At 36.3% G+C, this 21,807-nt stretch overlaps 3 protein-coding genes across 9 annotated transcripts; all 3 read left to right on the forward strand.

Moving 5' to 3' along the window:
• The first annotated feature begins 9,891 nt into the window (after positions 1–9,891).
• Positions 9,892–10,458, forward strand: LOC122300136. The gene has a single exon (XM_043110614.1). The coding sequence runs from the start codon at positions 9,892–9,894 to the stop codon at positions 10,456–10,458; it is 567 nt and encodes a 188-aa protein (XP_042966548.1).
• A 2,323-nt stretch (positions 10,459–12,781) lies between these two features.
• LOC122308184 (laccase-11-like) lies at positions 12,782–15,533 on the forward strand. Its single transcript, XM_043121378.1, has 6 exons — positions 12,782–13,121; positions 13,222–13,373; positions 13,473–13,717; positions 13,789–13,917; positions 14,082–15,005; positions 15,200–15,533. The coding sequence occupies exons 1-6, from the start codon at positions 13,023–13,025 to the stop codon at positions 15,328–15,330; spliced, it is 1,680 nt and encodes a 559-aa protein (XP_042977312.1). The 5' UTR covers positions 12,782–13,022; the 3' UTR covers positions 15,331–15,533.
• A 919-nt stretch (positions 15,534–16,452) lies between these two features.
• On the forward strand, positions 16,453–20,648 carry LOC122308191 (calcium-dependent lipid-binding protein-like). 7 transcript variants are annotated; one of them, XR_006241945.1, is made up of 7 exons: positions 16,457–17,073; positions 17,265–17,353; positions 17,709–17,906; positions 18,268–18,366; positions 19,562–19,663; positions 19,810–20,038; positions 20,318–20,648. XR_006241945.1 is itself a non-coding variant. In XM_043121391.1 (4 exons), the coding sequence occupies exons 2-4, from the start codon at positions 17,249–17,251 to the stop codon at positions 19,832–19,834; spliced, it is 270 nt and encodes an 89-aa protein (XP_042977325.1). In that variant the 5' UTR covers positions 17,094–17,152; positions 17,245–17,248; the 3' UTR covers positions 19,835–20,307. The 7 variants fall into 7 exon arrangements, 1 of the variants encoding a protein (XP_042977325.1); XR_006241949.1 differs by lacking the exon at positions 20,318–20,648 and having other exon boundaries at positions 16,455–17,073; positions 19,772–20,307; XR_006241952.1 differs by lacking the exon at positions 20,318–20,648 and having other exon boundaries at positions 16,455–17,073; positions 19,847–20,307.
• The last annotated feature ends 1,159 nt before the right edge of the window (positions 20,649–21,807 follow it).

The following is a 21,807-nucleotide window of genomic DNA, read 5'->3' on the forward strand; positions in this document are numbered from 1 at the left end:
TATAAAATTTTATTTAAGATAATAAAAAAAAATACTATATATATATATATATATATAAAAAAAAAGGAAAAAAAAGCTATAGAACTTTTTACTATTTACACAACCCTAAAAAATATTATTTATAATAGTTTATACATCACAAAAATGATTATAAAAAAAAAGGATGTCTTAATTATTTTTCGTAAAAAATAAATCCAACAGGGTATTGTAAAATCTTAATACTTTACCATTTTGTTACTTGTAAGTCATTTTTGTATGTTCTTTATGTACTTTATTAATTTAATTAGTTACATTATTTTTTTAATATAAAATAACTGTTTTAACCAATCATATCAGTAGAGTGCATAAAAAATACGTATAAGTAACTGTACGTAACAGTATTTTAATTTTTAAAATTATTTTCTGTTATCTTACTATATTTACTTATTTAATTTTTTATTTCAGCACTTGATGTTATTTAAACTATAAAAGGAAGAGACAATTTTTTTCAAAAGTCTTGAGAAATAGGAAGTTGTAAATGAGTGCCAAGACTGAATTATCAATCCCCATCAGGAAAGGATTAAACTGAACGAAGTAACTCTCAAGAATGAGAAGATGAGTTGGTAAGATGTCTTGATTATAGATTTTGCAAATCGGGCTGATTGATTTCGGGTACACATATTGGTTTTTAAGGGACAAATAATAGACGACATAAAAGGGTCATGTCTTGCCTCTTCCTTTTAATTTTTTAATTTTGAATTTTTTTATTTAATTCAAGCATCATTATAATTTATAATTAATAGACGAATTAAAATTAAAAGGTTAAATTATATATTAATTACAAAAAAATAAATAATAATAATAATAATAAAGAAAGAAAAAGAGGAGCTCTGGCCCCATGCGTGGGTCAAAGAAAGGCATGTGAGGGCAACATTTAATGGTGGTGAGTACCAATGTCAAATTGGACCCATCACTATCAGGAGTCACACCTACACGTGCTTTAGCTCAAAAAGTCTTTTCTTTTCTATTTCTTTCTCTATCCACTTCCGGGTGGCATGGGAAGATGCACTTATGAGTAATTATACCCTAACAGGTTCAACTACACTATTCTTTATAAATTTGTATTTTTCTTTAGTTATTAATAGAATTTTTTTAATCTAGAGAGACAGATAGATATTTTTTTTTTAGATGAGGACAGATAGATATTTAGAGTATTGTAAGATAAGTAAATATAGAATTAATAAGAATAGATATAGCTCAAATACACAAAAAGATGTACAAGAGATAACACTTATCTAGTTCGCTAAATAAGACAAAAGGAAATCACGTACATTTAGACCATTGAAATCTATGACAATGGTCCATTGAAACAAAGTGCTGAAAAATAACACACGAAGGTCCTATAGTGTGTGCTCCTTCTCTTCGAAGATCCTCTCGTTACACTCTCGCTATAAGAACCAAATAATATAGATAAAGATTATCTTCCAGATAGCTTTAATTTGTGAAGTACCTCCAAAAGCACAACCACTAGAGCTAGCATCACCCAATTTAGACCTAACTGAAAATTTCGCACCACAAAAACCTAGTTGTCTCGCAGTGTAATAAGAGATGGTCCACTGTCTCACTAGCTTTCTTACACATACAATACCAATCTAAGAGAAATATATACAATCTTGAGTATACAAATATTATATAATTATTTAAAAAAAATAAATATAAAATTTATATAAAAAAATTAATTTTTTAATAGTGTACTTCATTTTTTTTTTAAATAACTATTCGATATTTGTATACTTTATGATTGTACGAAATATTACTCATCTTATAATATGTAATATTGTGCAGTCCACTTTATATATATATATATATATATCTATTTTTCTTCTATTAAAAAATTTTAGAATTCGACCAAAAACTGTAGAGAATTTCTATTTTTTGTTTATATATATATAAGGTTTGTAAGAAGTTTTTGTATTTAAAGATTGCATATATCATTTATTATGTAAGTAATACTCATGCTCATGCATGCATCCTTTTATCTATGAGTATTCTTTAGCTGATCAGAACTTCAATTACAGATTGTAAGCTTTTAGTGCTTATTATTTTAGTAGTGGGAGTAGGAGTAATTTCAGGTTTCTGGTTCGTTTTCAAATGATCAACCCATGTGGGAGTGAGCTATTTCTTTATTAACTGGACCACATTTGCACCGATCTGCATCTTTTATCTGGGATCAATGGACATTTTGTTGTTCACTCTCCTAAAAGCCACTTTCTGCTTCAAGTTTCGAAGTCCGATTAATAAATAAATGAATTAAAAATATATATTTTGGTGCAATACACCGTAATTTCTTAAAGATATAATATGTTTGGTAAGTGATGTCATCTTCGACTATCTTACAAAAAAATTATATAAAATAATCTTACAAATTTACATAATTTTATCTGATTTATTAAATATATTTTATAATAAAAATAATTTTACCATATAATAAACTACGTCAAGTCACATCAGTTTGTGAGATTATTTTTATATAATCCTAACTGAAATATTTCCCTTCACAAATTATTTACTATTTTTTATTACTATTCATTACTTTTTTAATATTATTTATAGATTATTTAAGATCACCTCAACATCCAAATCTAGTAGTATGACTTGGATGTAGCTTGCCTCTCTTTTTAAGGCGTTATGAAGGGTCTTAGTTCTAGGATTTTCTATAAGAGAATTACTTTATCTACGAAGATATCTTATAAAAATAAATTAAAAAATCAACATGATCTAATGTGATACAACAATTTGTAAAGTTTTTTTTATTGTAATATAAATTTAACTAATTATATGAACTATATTAGTTTCTAAATTTATTTTTATAAGATTTTTTTTTTTTTGGTAGATCTAACACTTTTCTTTCCTATAATATATAATTTTATCATTTATTAGTGGACAATGGGAACTTCAACATTAAATACACTAAAGTCCACATATCTTTCTAACAAAAAGTGGTCATATGCAGTCGAAGTTACAAAAAGCTGAATTGATAGGTTTTTATCTACGTATCGAGACTTATTGGATTAGTAAACATTTAGCATGCGTGTTGAGAAATAGGTGACAATTTGGGTCTGCAAATTGCAATTTCTTCCCAAATAAAAAATGTGCTATATTTGTATAAAGCGTCCTATCATTTTCCTTATTTTTTGCACGCAGAAGAAGCTAACAATCTCATTTGGATAGCCAAAAGTTTGGTGATGCATTCTACATCAGCCAGCGGGATGCCATTAAGGATAAACCAAGAATATCAACTATACCATTTAAGAGCATTAAACATCCTGAAAGTTCAATCGGAAGGTCTAAATTCTGGAGAATGATCATCACCCACCATTGCTGTGGTTTATTGTGAGAGTACTTGAGAAGCTCTCTCAACCTTTCATTGATCATCTTGGAATTAAGGAGATTGCCTACCTATTAACAGTGCCATCCTTATTGTTGATATTCGGGGACAATATCGATCTGTACATCAACATTCACAAATGAAAAATTCAATTTACATGGTTTTGCTTGAATGTTTAAACATATATAGTAATGGTATTCTACATTCTCTCTCTCCCTCTCTCCCACTAAAAAAAAAAAAGCATCCAGATCTGAGCTCTCCTTCCTCCTTCTCTCTCTCTCTCTCTCTCTCTCTCTCTTCAATGCCGAATAAGTTAGTTTTTTTTTCTCTCTTCCTTCAATGTTGAATAAGTCAGATCTATAATTTTTAGCCAACTCTCTCGAGACACATGCAACATAAGAAGACTCCTAGGTTGTAAATCATTCAGATGATAGTGGTGGTTTTGTAAAAATCACTGTGCGTGATCCTCACGTGCCACTCACAATTGCACGTGGTCCTCACATTCCATCATTTCCTGTAGCTTTTCTTGCTACAAGTACTGGATCACCAGAATCTCCACCACCAAATCTTTCACATTTGACTTTTGTAACAGAAAAGAGAAAAGCTTGTAGCCTTCAAGATTGTCACAGATTTTGAAATCTACCATAATTGGTCCAAATTATAATTCGTCATTTTTAGTTCTTTTTTTTTTCTTTATTGTATAGTTAAAAAAAAGAAAAAGAAAAAAAAGAGTTCCTCTCTTGGATGGTTTCATGTCCGTAGAGGTTAAGTCCTCGATTTCTATGAAGGGTGATGTCTGTAGAGTGTATCAGTAGTAGTGAAGTCCAGACCAGTTTAGTAATGTACTGGTGGAGCCCCAAATAGTTGATATGAGGATATCTCTACATGTATTCAGTAATGGATGTACGTTTCTCTTGATAAATGAATGATAATATTTCTCTTTAAAAAAAAACATATATAGTAACACTTGAAAGATATCCATCATAGTTGAATGAATATCTATAAATTTCCTCAAGAGTTGCCCACCGTCTATGTGTTTACAAATTAAAATGGAAAATGCTACTCTTCACGTTGGGGGTTACTGCTGAAATTTTTAATTTTTTTTAACTTAGTGATTAAAAAATTATTTGAATGATATCGTGAATTTCTTATTTTATTTTCAAAGTATTAAAAAGTGTTAAAAAAATATATGTGAAAAACAAAACACAGAAAATACACTAGTGGGATCTCCCAGCTGAGCTCCCATGTAGAGCCACCCAATTAAAATAGCAAGAAATATCTTGATCATAAAACTTAAAAATACAAAATTGGATAGCATCAAAACATCCCAATCACATACTATGACAAGTCACATCAAATACCGTCGGATTTTTGGTATACTATACCAAACAATGTTCAACATACTTCCCATTAAGCTATATGCATTTGAGATGATATGTGACATTTCATGGCTGTCTTGATTTAGGATTTCAGACAAGTGTAGAGTATATATGGTTAAACGACAGTATTTCATTCTTCTTTCTCTCTCTCTCCCTAGAGAGTGTGATTGTAAGGTTTAGTCTTTGTATTCCAGATACAAAGAGAGGTCTCTCAGTGTAAACTGAGAGTGAAGTAGGAATCGGGTGATATTTTGAAAGGCAAAACTCGACAAGTAGTTTTCATCTTTAAGCTCATCAGAACTAGAGCAAATGGCTGAGGAAGATCTATCAAAGTTGTGGGAAGGTCTGAACCTCACAGCAAATGAAGAAGATCTAGTGAAGCTCACAGAACAAGACATCCTGGCCGCAAATCAAAGAGGCACTCACTGCCTTTTGGCCATGGTTATCAGTGAAAGAAGCTTCAATAAAGAAGCCTTTCGAACAATGATGCCTCAGGTGTGGAAGGTGGAAGAAGGAGTAACCTTCACTGAACTAGGGGACAACAGCTTTATCATGGAGTTCAAACAGGTAGCGGACAAGGTCAAAGTTCTCCAAGGAAGACCATGGACTTTTGACAGAAACCTAATAGCAATCCAAGATGTGGATAGCAAACTTCCACCAAATGCAGTAAATTTTACCCACGAACCTTTCTGGGTTCAGCTGCATAACGTTCCTTTTGCAGCAATGACAGCAGATTATGGCAGACAAATTGCCTCTTCAATAGGCAATGTTCTTACAGTAGAAGTAGATAAGGAAGGACACGGTTGGGGCCGCTGCCTAAGAGTCCAAGTCGAAGTGGACATCACAAAGCCTCTGACTAGAGGAAGATGGTTGCAAGCAGGAGACAGAAAAAACTGGATTGCTTTCAAGTATGAGAGGCTACAAAATTTTTGCCTTCGATGTGGTACCATAAAACATCAAGGAAGAGGCTGCCACCTCCAACGGTTTGGATATCAAACGCAGCCTCAACCTCCAGCACAATACGACCACTGGTTGAGGGCAGCACCATATAGACAATCATCCATGGCAAGTAGGTTCTATGGTGGATGGACAGAGTCCAACGATCCAAACCCCAAGGAACAACCGCCACCCACGGCAGGGGTGGGCAGTGAGTATAGGGGCAGCTACGAAGGACATAAAGAGGTCTCAAAGGTGCAAAATCAGGTCCTGCCCAAAGATTTAGATCCTGAGGGGGCAGTTGAAAGGCATGGGTCGTCTAAAGACCTTCAAAAGCAAGCAAGAAGTCAAAGCTGCCACTCAACCAATAGTAACATGTCAGGTGAGCCTTTTCTTACTGCTATAACCACTAAAGTGTGCCTACGGTCCCAGAAACTACCTAATTTACCAGACCCAACCCCAAAGTGCACCCAAAAAGCAAACCCGGACCCACTCAGCATGTTAGTAGACATGGAACAAGAAACAAAACTCATAGAGTCTGAGGTTTTAGATAACCAGAACAACCTGCAAAATAAAGAACTTTACAGCAGCCATAAAAAATCTCAAATCTCAGTTTCTCGAACTCAAAACAGCATCAAAACCAGAAAAGCTTGTTGGAAAAGAAAAGCCCGTGAATTCCTTAGTACCAAATGTGCTGTAAATGCTGATCCAAAAAGCAAAACAAAAAAAAGAAGTAGCAATGCCCTGGGTGATATCTCAAATATTGTTGAGTTCAAAAGACAGAAGCATCAAGAGGGAGACCATGAAAATTTCCTCCAAAACTCAAAGGTGGAGGCTGTCAAGCAGCCCCACCTACAGCCATGAATTGTCTAAGCTGGAACTGCCGGGGGCTTGGGAACCCCCGGACAGTTCGGGAACTTCACCACTTGGTGAAGGAAAAGGCCCCTAACTTTGTTTTCCTCATGGAAACAAAGTGCAGAAGGCACAAGGTGGAAAATATCAGAAGACAATTGGGATACCATCAGAGCTTTGTGGTGGACAGTAGGGGGTCTAGTGGAGGGCTGGCATTTCTTTGGAAGGAGGATCTAGAGGTCGACCTAGAAACCTATACCAGAAGGCACATATCCCTATCTGTCACCTTACCAACAGCAAATACAAAGGTTCTCCTCACGGGCTTCTATGGCAGCCCCGAACCCTAAAAAAGGGAAGGCAGTTGGCACCTGCTTAGAGCCCTAAAACCACAGGATAACAAGGCTTGGGTATGCCTCGGGGACTTCAATGAAATCTTAAACCAGCATGAAAAGAAAGGGGCTGCACAAAGACCATATAGACAAATGGAAAACTTCAGAGAAGCTATTGACGAGTGTGATCTGAGTGAGGTGCAATTTCAAGGGGATGGGTTCACTTGGAGTAATAGAAGAGAAGGAAGAGAGTTTACAAAAGAAAAGCTTGACAGGGGGTTCAGGAACCAAAACTGGTTTAATCTCTTTGGAAATTCTTCTGTGACTTCTTTTGCAGCTAATAGCTCAGATCACAGTCCCATTCTACTATCAGATGGGAATACTGAAGCTTTAAAGAGGTATAGACGTCCCTTCAGGTATGAAGCCACATGGAGCAATAAAGAAGCTTGTAAGGAACTTATTGCTAGAACATGGAATTCATCTCTTATCCAGCACTCGTGTTTACAAGAGGTTACAGATGGCTTAAAGAGGTGCAGGGCAAACTTGGTGTCTTGGAGCAAATCATCATATAGAAACCAGAAAGGAGCGATTGTTGACAAACTGGCCAAACTAAAACAGGTTCAAGAATCTGCTGCTGGAGATGATAATGAGACAATCAATGCCCTGAGAAGAGAAATAGACAGCTTACTAGAAGATGAGGACATGAAGTGGAGACAAAGAGCAAAGCAACAGTGGTTGAAGGAAGGTGACAGGAACACTAGTTTCTTCCACAAATGTGCTAGTCAAAGGAAGAAAAACAATGCAATCAAACAAATATCCGATGAGAATGGAAGATCTGGTTCTAAACCAGAAGAGGTGAGCTGCCTATTCCAATATTATTTCAAGCACTTATTTTCATCCTCAGAACCTGATAGGATAGAGAACTGCACCCAGTTTTTAAACCCATCCATAACAGAAGAGATGAATGCCTCTTTAATCAAGGGGATTGACAAAGCTGAAATAGAAAAGGCTATCTTTAGCATGAATGGTCTAGGATCCCCAGGTCCAGATGGATTTCCAGCCCTTTTCTACCAAGATCACTGGGATGCAGTTGGGTCAAAAGTCTGTGCAGCAGTCCAAAAAGCCTTTCAAACCGATAGCTGGCCCTCTGATTTCAATGCCACACACATAGCTTTAATCCCAAAGACAAAGAACCCAACCAAAGTGACTGAATACAGACCCATAAGCCTTTGCAATGTTATCTACAAAATTCTTGCAAAAGTCCTAGCAAATAGACTCAAGAAACTGCTGCCAACTATTATCTCCCCATCTCAGAGTGCTTTTATCCCAGAAAGATTGATCACCGATAATATCATTGTAGCTTTTGAGGCCCTTCACACCATGCAAGGTAGCTTGAGAGGAAAGGAGGGCTATATGACCCTTAAACTGGATATGAGCAAGGCATACGATAGGATAGAGTGGTCCTTCCTAGAAGTTGTAATGGACAAGATGGGTTTTGCAAAAAAAATGGACTGAGGCTATAATGAGGTGTATTACATCGGTCACCTATTCCATCATCATCAACGGTATACCCCAAGACCCTTTCTCCCCTTCACGTGGCATAAGACAGGGTGATCCTTTGTCACCCTATCTATTCATATTGTGTGCAGAAACTCTCAGTTGCATACTGAAATCAGCAAAAGGGTCAGGTGCTATCACTGGCATCCCTTTAGGCCGAAACCAGCTGCATATAAGTCACCTCTTTTTTGCTGATGATAGTCTCCTCTTCTGCAAAGCTAACCCCCTTGAATGGAGCAGATTGTTTCACCTTCTTGAAGACTATGAACTTGCCTCAGGCCAGAGACTAAACAAAGAAAAAACCTCTATCTATTTCAGTAGAAACACCAGACCAGAGGTTAAGGAAATCATTGTCCAAATTGCAGGTATTCAAGCCTCTCAACCATACGAAAAATACCTAGGACTCCCAGCCCTCATTGGTAGATCCAGATCGAAAGGTTTCAAAAGAATCTTGGATAGAGCCAGAAGCAAAATCAGCAACTGGAAGGTTAAGTTCTTATCCCAAGCTGGAAAGGAGATACTAATCAAAGCAGTCATCCAAGCAATCCCAGCCTACTGCATGGGAGTTTTCAAGATTCCCAAGAATATCCTGCAAGAATTAGATAACATTATGCAAAAATTCTGGTGGGGGCAAAAAGCTGAAGAAAGAAGGATTCACTGGTGCACATGGGAAAAAATGGGAAAAGGCAAAGCTAGTGGAGGGCTGGGGTTTCGAAATTTTGAGAGTTTCAATCTGGCTATGTTGGCAAAGCAAGGTTGGAGGATACTTCAGAATCCAAACTCCCTAGCTGCCCAAGTCTTATCAGCTAAATATTTTCCCAATGGTGCTTTCCTAAAAGCAGAGCTAGGCAGGAAACCCTCCTTTATCTGGAGGAGCATCCTTGCAGCAAAGCCTCTTCTAGAAGAGGGCCTGGTATGGAGACTCGGGAATGGCCAATCCATCAAAGTATGGCAAGACAAATGGCTGCCAACTCCTTTGTCATACAGAGTCCAGAGTGGTATCAACAATCTCGGTATAGAAGCAAGAGTAGCAGAGTTAATTGATAGGGACACAAAGGCATGGGATGTGCAGCTGCTCAAAGAAACCTTCTCTGCAGAGGAAGCAGAAACCATTCAGAAAATTCCCCTGAGCATTTACAACAAACCAGACAAGATCATATGGAGATGCACAACCAACGGAATTTTCAGTGTGAGAAGTGCCTATCATCTTCAAAATGAAATGAGACAAATGAGCAAAGGGCAACCCAGCTACATTCAGGAGGAAGGAAGATGGAAAAAACTCTGGAAACTGAACTTACCAAATGCAGAAAAATTATTTCTATGGAAGGCTTGCAATGACATACTTCCAACCAAGTAGAACCTGTTTAGATGAACAGTTGTATAAAACCCAAACTGCCCAATATGCCATCGTCATATAGAAAGCATCGAACATGCACTATGGGAGTGTGACTCAGCGAGGGACGTATGGAGCATGTGTTCGAGGAATCTACAGAAAAGAAGCATCAGCAACCAAACCTTTAAGGAACTACTGGCCAGTCTCATGGATGAGGTGGACGGGGAAGTGCTAATAGAAATGGCTGTGGTGGTATGGAGATTGTGGAAAAGAAGGAACGAGTGGATCTTCCAAGAAATTTTCACCAACCCCACATCCATTTTAAAGCAAGTTAACCAGAAGTTGCAGGAACTCAAAGTGCTGTACAATAACCCTTCAAACACCTCGGAAAGACAGGAAGGCAGAGAAGGCATAGTTGAGTTCTGGAAGCCCCCCCCAAACAACTTCTATAAAATTAATTGGGATGCTGCAGTAGACCACAAGAAATGCAGAGTGGGAGTTGGAGTTATCGTCCGAAACTGGGAGGGCCAAGTAATGGGCACAATGAGAACAAACAATTCCCTCTTCCCTGATCCACACCTAGCTGAAGCGTACGGAGCCCTCCAGGCAGTGTCGCTGGGTACTGAATTAGGTCTGAGAAAGATAATCCTTGAAGGGGATGCTCTTAACGTGGTCAAGGAGATTAATGGTGAGCTGGAAAATTGAGGCCAGGCGGGAATGATTATTTCAGACGTGCAAGCATCACTTCAGAATTTTGAAAGCTGGTCAGCGATCCATACGAAAAGGAGCTCAAATCAAGTTGCTCACTGCCTAGCAAGAAATGCTCTCAGCACAGAAAATGATCTCATGGAGATAGAAGAAATCCCGAGTTGTATTGCACCTCTACTTTTGGTAGAAGGTGGTTAGTAGAAGGCAATTGTTTGTCTGTTTATCCCCCTACTACTAGTGTTGTAACTACAATGGTTGATGAATGAAACGTAACTTTCCTTTCAAAAAAAAAAAAAAAAAAAAAAACGACAGTATTTCATTCTAAAAATGGTTTGCACAATGAATGATCGAGTTCCTGCTATGAAATACATAAATATGCACAAGGCAATGGCATACAACCTGATCAATATTCTGTAGACTCGTAGTACACGAGTCATTAGTCGGTGAAAGTTGTCTTGGTATCCTTGGCTTTATTGTATACGGCTGTCAAAAGAAAAAAGACCCGAATGCCTCCCTCTCCATATAGTTCCATGCATTTAGAACGTCGGAGACAGGAAGATATATTACAACCGTGACATCAAACAGTTGGTGGGCGTGAAAAGCTATAGAAGGAGTTGACAATTATTGTCCACGCTTAGTTGTTGTCTTGTTGGTTGATGTTGTGCGTGGAGCCCCTCGTAGGTTGTTCCACTTTTAACGATCGTTGGGTGCTCTGATTTGTGTTTGAGTTTTGCTTGCAAGTGCCGAGCTGGTATCGGTTGGAGTTTGTGGACGACATTCAGAGTACTCTCCATGGCATTGATCATTCTTTTGGTGTGCGTGTGAAAATTGACGGGGGCTGCAGCCACATTCTTTACCATTGGGTAGCCATATACATCAACCTAGTCCTGTCTGTCCTCTTGCCAGCTGACACAATTGACTTGCCCCACGAGCATATGGACTTTACCAAATCATCGTATTTTGCTAGAGGATTCGGGAATTGTTGCACATCAAAAGGGAGATATACTACTGTTTTCTTATTATATTTATTTGGTGTCATGACCGTCGTCAATCAACAATTAAATTTTTTATTTAAAAAGAAGTTTGGTTTAATATATAAATCGAGCAAAGGTATAGAGTGGGTAAAACGTACTCTATTTTAGGCTTTTCGTGAAAAGAGTATAGGTTTTATGTGCACTATACCTTAATTGGCCCAACCCAAGTTGCAATCCAACAAGTTTATCATTTTCATCACACACTTTATTTATTTATTTTATGGCAGATAGGGAATATCAATGTGGATGCCTTTGTAATGTTTGGCAGCAATGTGCAACGTACGACTTCAGTAGTAACTTAGACTTAATGCATCATGCATCCAGCAAGATCCATGGATGGACCAACAAATTCCCAGCTTATTATTATTTATTATTAATGTCATATACTACTATATATTTAAAATTCGATCCGCAACCAACAGTGATTTGAAAACATGCAGCACAATATTACATTAAGGATATGCACTTGATGTTCTGAAATTTGATCTCCTAAACACACAATACCAAGGTACTTCAATAATTTTTCTTCTCTTCTAGTATTCTATGTTTTATCGAGAGGGCTGGGAAAGATCAGGTTGGATGCGTCACTATAAGAAAACAATTTATTTATGATGAAATATTTACGACGAAAATGACTATTTACTTCAAAAATAAACTTGAGCACTCTTTCCCAAGGTTTATTTTTAAGGCGAATTAAATCCTTCTAGTTTATATGCATGAAGTTCTTAAGATTTTTGTAGTATTGTCTTTTTTAAACAACCTTCTCAAGAGGACATTCGTCATGAGTAGGAGACTTGAAAAAATATGCAAGGGCATAGGATGTATGGCTCTTGCTTTAAGATTCCAATTCCTTCACCTTTAGTACATATATACTTAATTCAATGGTTGGAAGCAATATGAAATTCCTCTAACAAGCTGCTTAATAAGAATAAGAGTCCTTTACCAAGCAAAAATAGCCCACAACTTTATCATGTGTAAAGAAAGGAAACTCTTCTGAATTAATTTTGCAGACAATAACAGTGAAAAATTAACCCTGATTCTGATATTGCCAAGGATTCCATGAGCAGAGCACAAAGATCTGAAACTCGTTTTCGCTTCTTTCCCTTTGGATACTAAAAGCCAATTGCTTTTCCTTGACGGTAAAGCTTAGACTGTATATTATGGTTTTGGTTGGCTGAATGTAGCTCTCATGCCCAAAATCTTCAAATATTTATAAGTTGAAAATAAATCAAGTTTCATAACTGTGATGTTTCTGAAATCCTCTCCCCCTTTAGCAAGCCCAGCCTCTACGTCAGTTAACAGCCTATGTAGTTGCTTTCAGTATTTTGCTTACAAGCTTTGATGTACAGATATTCACAATTCCTACCTAATCCATGACCCCCTTCACCTTTAACAAACTGATCATAGATAATCATGAACCATTGATTACCTCTACACATTCATATTTATACCTCAAAGCTTTACGCTCTGATCCATGTCTCATCCATACAAACAGTACTACTTGAAAAGCTCTTTTTGACAGGCGAAATGTGTAGAGCTTTTTCTGGGTTCACTTTCGTTTTCTCTGCATTTCTTGGCTTAATCATTTTTCCAGCTGAAGCTGCGATAAAGAAGTACCAATTTGATGTGAGTTTGTTAATTGCATGAGCACTCCTATTACATGCACAAGCATATATAGCATCGGGCTGTTGTATTTATGAAGGTTTTGGTGTTTTCCATTTCTCAGATTCAAGTGAAGAATGTGAGCAGACTGTGCCATGCAAAACCAATTGTAACCGTTAATGGGAGGTTCCCAGGGCCGACCATATATGTGAGAGAGGGAGATAGAGTTCTCATCAACGTAACAAACAATGCACAATATAACATGTCAATTCATTGGTAGGCCAATTTGCTGATAACGATAGCAGAGAACAACAAAAGATTATAAATTTTTGCTGTTCTTTTTTCTTCATGTCATTAATTTGGTGATTCTTGTAGGCATGGACTGAAGCAATATCGAAATGGTTGGGCAGATGGACCAGCTTACATTACTCAGTGCCCAATCCAGACTGGGAATAGCTACACCTATGACTTCAATGTCACAGGCCAAAGGGGAACATTATGGTGGCATGCGCATATTCTTTGGCTAAGGGCCACAGTCTATGGCGCATTTGTCATCATGCCCAAACAAGGGACCCCATTTCCTTTCCCACAGCCGCACCAGGAAGTTGAAGTTCTGTTAGGTGAGTTTGAAGTAAATATACGTTTCAAACGATAAACATGAAGTTCTGTAATTCTTGTATTTGTTCTGCAGGAGAATGGTGGCATGCAGATGTGGAAGAGGTTGTCAAGGAAGGGACAACCATGGGCTTGCCTCCAAATATGTCCGATGCGCACACGATCAATGGAAAACCAGGGCCCCTCTTTCCATGTTCTGAAAAACGTACGCAAGCATATATACTTGTCTGAAAAAAGGCTTTTGAGGCATTCACATGCCATAAAATAAAAGTTACCAGTTTTTGGTTAAGGAGTAGTTCTTGGCACTAAATAAAAAAAAATTTTGCAGAGTCCTTGAATCTATACTTTATTTTTTTTCACTTGTGTTAGATACTTTTGTGATCGAGGTTGAGTTAGGCAAAACATACCTCCTGAGGATCGTCAACGCTGCCCTCAACGACGAGCTTTTCTTTGCTATTGCTGGACACAACATGACAGTAGTGGAGGTAGATGCAGTTTATGCAAAACCATTTACTACTCAAGCTATACTTATTGCGCCGGGCCAGACCACAAACGTCCTGGTCCAAGCTAACCAAGTCCCTGGAAGATATTTCATGGCCTCCAGGGTTTTCATGGATGTTCCCCTTTCCATAGATAACAAAACTGCCAGTGCAATTCTCCAGTACAAAGGCGTCCCAAACACTGTTCTCCCTTCTATTCCCCAGTTGCCTGCACCCAATGATACAGAGTTTGCTTTGAGCTATGTCAAGAAGCTAAGGAGCTTGAACTCTCAGCAGTATCCAGCCAATGTTCCCCTCAAAATTGATAGAAACCTCTTTTACACTGTTGGTTTTGGCAAAAATTCTTGCCCAACATGCCTCAATGGAACCAAACTCCTTGCTTCATTGAATAATATCTCCTTTGCAATGCCTCAAATTGGGCTTCTGCAAGCTCACTACTTCAACATTAAAGGAGTGTATAGAGCTGATTTCCCTGACAAGCCACCAACTCCTTTCAACTATACCGGTGTACCACTTACAGCCAATCTTGGCACTGCCACAGGTACAAGGGTTAGCAAGATTGCTTTTAATTCTACAGTTGAGCTGGTTCTTCAAGACACCAATCTTCTAACGGTTGAGTCACATCCATTCCATCTCCATGGCTATAACTTCTTTGTTGTTGGGACGGGTATTGGGAATTTTGATCATGACAAAGATCCTAAAAATTACAACTTGGTTGATCCTATTGAAAGAAATACAGTTGGAGTTCCCACTGGTGGTTGGACAGCTATCCGGTTCAAGGCTGATAATCCAGGTAGTACTTACAATGCAAGATATTCAGTACCTGTGACATTATTTAACTCTTTCTTCCACATGAATTTCATACACACTGATAAACTTGATGGGATTTGTATTTGAAAATAAATGCACCCAAAAATTAGAAACCTTGCCATGCCATTAGCATCATTGCATATATTAATGCCAATTCTGATGCGACTGTCCATGCAGGTGTTTGGTTCTTGCATTGCCATTTGGAGCTCCACACAGGTTGGGGATTGAAAACTGCATTTGTTGTTGAAGATGGACCAGGAACAGATCAATCTGTTCTGCCTCCGCCCAAGGATCTTCCACCATGTTAGCTTTTACACGATTAATTTGAATGTGAAATCATTTTATGTGGGACCTACAGTTTGCTTTCATCCTGCAAAAGTTGCGGATGTTTCTTGAGGGTAAAGTTTAGGGGAAAAAAAAAAAAAAAATTGGTTTGCAGATTTGTTTGAAACTCAAAATGTAATAAATTCCACGAAATGTATAATCAATACTACTTAATTGTTTGAGTGCAGTGTACCACTTTTAATTCTTACAAAAAACATATACATATATATATATATAAAGTTAACTCCTAGAGTAATCCTCGAAGGCCTTGTTTGGTTACACAAATGAAATACGATGAGATAAAAGTTTAAAACTGAATAAAATATTGTTAGAATATAATTTTTGTTTTGAAATTTGAGAAAATTGAATTGTTTACCGTATTTTATTTAAAATTTTGAAAAAATTATAATGATTATATGAGATGAAATGAGATGAGATGAGATGACATGGTTTGTTCATGCCTAAATACCAATACCATTATTTCTACTTACATGTTCTTGCTCCCCACCCGTACCCTCTCTTCTTTTAATTTATACTTTTAAATCTGAATTTTTTAAAGTTATAATGTTTTTCTAAGATTTTTGAATTTTGATTTTCTTTTGTTTATTTTGTCTTTATATTTATATTTTCAACATGGGTTTTTAGTTTTAAATTTTTGTTTTTAATATTTTAAAGTTTTTTCACTTGTGGCGTACCACGTCAATATAATTAATTATTTAATTTTTAACTTTTATTATATTCTCTTACCTTTCTCATAGTCATGTTACCTATTTATGTTGGTCATTAGACCAAAACCAGTACAGCTGATCCAAAGATCGAACAACTTGAAAGTCAAAACCTGAAGAGATGTAAAGAAAGTAGGCACCAAGACGACAACTTCTGCATGATTTTGGGCTAAACACTGGAGTAGCACGTCTCAGTTGTCATAGCTTTTCACACAAAAGAAATGGTCACCATAGCCACCAACATTGCCACAAAGAGTTATATAATTCATCTCTAAGAGTTTTAGGAATAGCATTAATGACTTGAAATTGTTGTTCAGAGTAGGATCAATGACTTCAAATATCTCAGTTGGTTATCCTTATTCAAGAAGACCAAGATCTATACGTATCTATAGTAATTATATAAGCGGCGATCGACGAGCTACAGTGTTAAGAACAGTAGTTTTACCACTCCGTGCATTTATTCCGTGTTGATTGTTAATTGTCTTTTTTATCCTTTTGGTTTCATCTTTTGTATCCGTTTAAATAAGAATATTTTGGTCTTTAATGTTAAGTTGTGTCAGTGATATTTTCTCCCCAGAAAAATTTTAGGCCGCAAGTCCATCTCTCATTCTCGCCTTCGTCTTCCTCCCACATTTTTTCTCTCAACTCAGACCCTCTACCATCCATTTCTCGCGGCCCTCCATTTCTCTTCATGTAGCTAAAACCCAAATCGCCAAAGCTGTGAAACCCAGCCCCAACACTTGTCTCTCCCTCTGTTTCCATCATCTCCCCAACGCCTGTCTCTCCCTCTGTGAAACCCAAATCACCAAAGCTGTGAAACCCACCACCGTACGAAGTCTGGTCGAGGACGACCTGGTTCAAGGTCCTGATTCCCAACAGTTATTAGAGCCAGCAAGTAACTGCAAACAAAAGTAACCGACACTTTCCAGACACGCAGATTTAACTTCTACAGCGATCGAGCAAGCAAGTCATGCAGTGGGGGTGTCACTCCCAATTATTCAGGTCTTCCCATTTCTCTCTCTCTCTCTCTCTCTCTCTCTCTCTCTTCCGGATGCACTTGCTGTCTTTCCTTCGTTACTCTGTAAGTCTCGCTCTGTATTTTTTTTTTGGGAAAATTCGGTTTGTGATTTAATTGCTTCTTGGGGAATTGTTCATTTGCAACCTGGATCAAAGGAAAATGGGGTTAATTTCAGGGGTTTTCATGGGGATGGTATTCGGGATTGCATTGATGGCGGGATGGAAACAAATGATGCGGTACCGGAGCACCAAGCGAATTGCTAAGGTATTACCCAAATTTGGATGCATCCAAAGTTTATTTCTGTTTATATTTATTCTCGAATCGTCTCAAGTTGTTGTTTTCTTGTTTTCTTTTTTCATGTTTAAATTGGAGATTTGCGTTGAATGATTGGTTCGGTGGGTTAGGGATTTTAAGTTTACATGAAAACCGGTGGAGAAAAGTTGCAAATATATCTTTCGATTATTTTTTTGTGATGCTTAAACTAGAACAAACAATGGGGCGATCCTTGCTACTTCTGGTTTGAGATGCAATTTTTTGTCTATGCATCTTATTTCTCATTTTCATACTCACTTGGACAATCTCCCTTTTGAGCGCCTTCATAAAAGAATCAAAACTGAAGTGGGTTGCAGGAGATACTGGATGCGATTTCGGAAGCGAAGGTGCTGGGCGATGATCACTATTATCATGCGTGGGGTACACCTTGGGGTTATGGATACGATGGCTCGACGAGGGATTGGGACGACGTCGTGGCGGAGATGTAGGAGGAGGTTTGCAGGGAAAGAGGTGGTGACGAGATGGAGAGGTTTTGTGCGCAGAGGTTTTTGAGTGAGCCCTGATCCTTTTATTCAGTTTCCGTTGAGTACAGCTTTTACCATATGTAACATTCTCATTTATATATATAGTAGATATATAAGTTTGTGTTGTGGAGGTGAATTGTTATTGTGGTGGATGGTATATATATGGGTTCTAAAGTGGTAGGAAATTTCTATCTATCTCTCTCCCTCTCTCTTACTCTCTCCCTCTCTCTTACTCAGTTACTCGCCGAAGGAAGAAAATGCTAATGCCAAAAAGAAACTAATTAAAAACGAGAAGGATATGTTATGTTTTCAGTCACATTCTATTATCTATATCTAATTGATTTCATTTTTTATTATTTTTTCCGGCTACCATATATGCAGCTTTACTAGGGAACAAGTTGAACAACTTGACAAGAACAAGCAATGGTCCAGGGCACTTGATGGTTCTAATTACCTCCCAGGAATGGTACCTATCTTTGGGTAAGATAATTATACTTCTCCTGATCAAAGTTTTGTGGCCATGGATCTGTAAATGCTTGATTATTTGCGCGGGCTTGTTTAATCGAAATGAGTGATCATTTGATTTTTAGTTTCCTTTTGCAGGTTTTGTATACAATCTTGTTGCTTTATTTTGCAATAATTAAATTCTTATGACTTTTGGCGTGGTTTCGCCGATTGAAGATATTTTTTGAACTTCTAATTGTAAATAATTTGTAGCTAGCTATTTCACGGAGTTCAATTAAATGGTAACATTGTCTGTGTGTGGATTATAAACTCTCTACTATCTAAAGCGAAAGTAGCTTTGATTTTTGCTATGATAAAAGATGATTTTTTTTTTTTGGTGGCAAACTACAACTCTTCTGTGCGTTTTTAGCTAATAATCTGGAATGAGATGCTCTAAAATGTAAAATGGTCATGAGGGAGCAGCCAAGTTCCAAAACAGCTTCGGTAATAATGGTTATACTTTCTTTCATTATTGCTGCTATAGAGAGCGTTGTTTTTTTTTCTTTTTTTTTTATCATTTCTTGCTATTGAAGAACTTAAAGAAAAGCTTGCTGTGGAGAGCATTGTTTTTTAATTGGAAGAATGGTCTTTGAGGCTGTGGGTGTGTGTGTCTTGCCACACTACCTATTCAGTTTGGCAACCAATTATTACTATTTTGGCGTAGAAGGTTGGAAGTTTTCTGGTCATCTCAAAAGTAACAATTTGAGGTCGTATTCTTGTCTTTGGTCTACCTACCAAGGCAGTGATAATATTTTTGGGTTGATTCTGGTGAATATTGCTACCTTGGTAACTTGTGGCCTGCAGTTGCTGACGAGGAACTACTTGTCAAAAAAAAAAAAAAACTATGGTTCGATCCTTGCTACTTCTGGTTTGAGATGCAATTTTTTGTGAAAGTATCTTATTTCTCATTTTCATACTCACTTGGACAATCTCTCTTTTGAGCACCTTCATAAAAGAATCAAAACTGAAGTCAGTGTTCTTAATTATAAATAGTCACACGAAGCAAACTTTTTGTTGATTTTCTTTTGAGTCTAGCCTCGGGCCCATTTCAGAGAACCAGTTAGATAAGCAGCTTTAGCTGAGCTAACATTCTTCATAGATGTGATATCAGATATAGGTTTTATCGTTTTACTTGGTTAATAATATTAGGAATGATTCTATTCTTTTGTAGGCTGTCGATATAAAACTCCTTGGATCCCTTAATCGGGATGATTTGAAGAAAATTTGCGGTGATAATTTTCCTGAATGGATATCTTTCCCCGCCTTTGAACAGGTTGATTATTTTTTGTTTATTTATTTTTTATTATCATTATGCTTATTCGTTTACATACTGAGTGGAATATTTCCCCTCAGCTTTTCTAACATTTGATATAATGAACAGAGAGGACTCAAAAGATCATATGGTTTGCTTTGTTTCAGCACATATCTTAGTCGAATTAAATGATGTTTTTACAAGATGGAAATCTCTTGGGAAAAAGTGGGATTATGAAAGCTCTAAGGTTGGGCTAAAAACCTATCAAGTGGAAAGCTGACAGACTATTGATACCAGATACGGTGTTCAAAAAGTTCCTTTGCATAATAATTTGTTGATAAGAGGTCATTGCCAACCATTGACAAGGTCAAGGGATATGGTGGAAGAGATGTGGAAGTAAGTAATATGCTAATATTTTTCATGATTAGATATGATTTTGTGTGGATGATTTTTTTTTTATTCAAAAAAGATATGATTTTCTATCTTTATAAATAATAAATGATATATAAGTGCTTATAGAAATAAATAAATAAATGAGATAGTGAAATTTTTGTTATTTAGCCAATTTGTTATTTTTGGTAAGTTTTTTATTTTCACAACAATTTTTCATTTTCATATTAGGATAGATTTTTTCTGCTCTTTATGAGTGTTTTATTATTCTCTTCATATGTATAGGTCATGAAGATTGCACATGATTGCATACAGAAATCATTGCAGTTTATACATGAAAGAGAAATTTCTCACCTAGATGTCAAACCTTATAATATTTATGTAAAGAATGGTGTTTATAAGTTGTCATTTTGGATGTGCAATTCTCACGGTAAGAGCTTGCAAATTGAATAATGATTTTGTATGTTCAATTTATGTAAAGAATGTGTTTTATTTTCTGTTGTTCAACTTAAATTAGTTTTAGTGCATGTTGTTATGAGATGATAATGTCATCTTCCATTTCAAAGATGTTACTGTTATCTGTTTTTGCAAAAATAATTTCTATAGAATTATTTTATTCCTCCAACCGGGTGCTATGTATATTACTAGATTATATGGATATAATAATATAATATGATTGATGGTCAAGCTTTTGGTATCTGTGATCAAGAAGTTTGGTTTTCTAAAATTTTTAGTATGTTTGGCTTGTTGTATTGTCTGGATAGAGTAAATTTACAGGGTGGTTTTGAAAGGAGCCGCACTTTGGTTCTTAGTGCAGTGGCTGTTGGTGTGGGGTTGTTTTGCACTCTGTTTATTTCGTTTTTTGTGATGCAATGTCTAATTTTTTTTATTCAACTTCAACTAAGCTTGCTCTGAACAAATTTGGCAAATCTACAAATAGAATCAACTTCCATCCCTTTATGTTGTATTGGAAACTAATCTTTTACTTTTTCTTATTTGTGCTATCATCTAATTAATATCCTCCAATTCACTATACTTATTCTAAAAAAGTTCATAAAATTTATTATTCCTTCCATCCACAGCAAATATTTTATTAACATCAATTTTTTATAAAAAATATTATTTTTGTCTAAAATAATAACAAACCCAACTAAGCAAATGTGCATCGCACGTTGCCTCTCCACTAGTATATATATATATATATATATATATAATAGGAATTTAGAGTGGCACTCCTCGCCCCAGTTAACCGAGTAGCGACCACTTTTACTTATTTTCATTAATTTTTCCTTGACGTTACGCATTGTATAAGAAAACTACTTATTTGAGACCAGTTAATTTTAACAAAATGATTATTTTCAACTAAAATTGATTATAAATAGTCTTTTAGTTGTAATAAATTGATCACAAAAATCCGATTTTCTTGTAGGTGTAATTTTTTATTTTTTAATTTCTCTCTTTTTTTCAATATTATTGCTGATCTCTCTTTTTACCTATTTGATCTTTCTTTATCATTCATATCTCTTCATCTTTTCATTTATCTTCTTCAAAAAATAAAGAAGAAATTTGGGTAAACGTCTGGATTGTGATTTTTTAAAGTAATTAGTTAAAATAGAAAAAAGAAAAGTTAGATATTTACAGAATGCTCTTAGACATGATTCATATTTCCACCAATCAAGCTATATATTAATAAATGAAACAATAAATAAAACTTGCCAAGGGAAAATGAGAATATCAACCAAAAATTAAAAAAAAAAAAAAAAAAAGAAGAGGGA

This window comes from Carya illinoinensis, chromosome 1 (genome assembly GCF_018687715.1).
Source record: "Carya illinoinensis cultivar Pawnee chromosome 1, C.illinoinensisPawnee_v1, whole genome shotgun sequence".
Taxonomy (NCBI): Eukaryota; Viridiplantae; Streptophyta; class Magnoliopsida; order Fagales; family Juglandaceae; genus Carya; species Carya illinoinensis.

Bases quoted from the DNA above. Each gene is read 5' to 3' on its own strand.
- LOC122308191 (XM_043121391.1), top strand. From the start codon at position 17,249: ATGGGGTTAATTTCAGGGGTTTTCATGGGGATGGTATTCGGGATTGCA. The intron at 17,354-19,561 runs GTATTACCCAAA...ATTCTTTTGTAG, and splicing joins GCACCAAGCGAATTGCTAAG to GCTGTCGATATAAAACTCCT. The intron at 19,664-19,771 runs GTTGATTATTTT...TATAATGAACAG, and splicing joins CTTTCCCCGCCTTTGAACAG to AGAGGACTCAAAAGATCATA.
- LOC122300136 (XM_043110614.1), top strand. From the start codon at position 9,892: ATGTGTTCGAGGAATCTACAGAAAAGAAGCATCAGCAACCAAACCTTT.
- LOC122308184 (XM_043121378.1), top strand. From the start codon at position 13,023: ATGTGTAGAGCTTTTTCTGGGTTCACTTTCGTTTTCTCTGCATTTCTT. The intron at 13,122-13,221 runs GTGAGTTTGTTA...TCCATTTCTCAG, and splicing joins TAAAGAAGTACCAATTTGAT to ATTCAAGTGAAGAATGTGAG. The intron at 13,918-14,081 runs GTACGCAAGCAT...CACTTGTGTTAG, and splicing joins CTTTCCATGTTCTGAAAAAC to ATACTTTTGTGATCGAGGTT.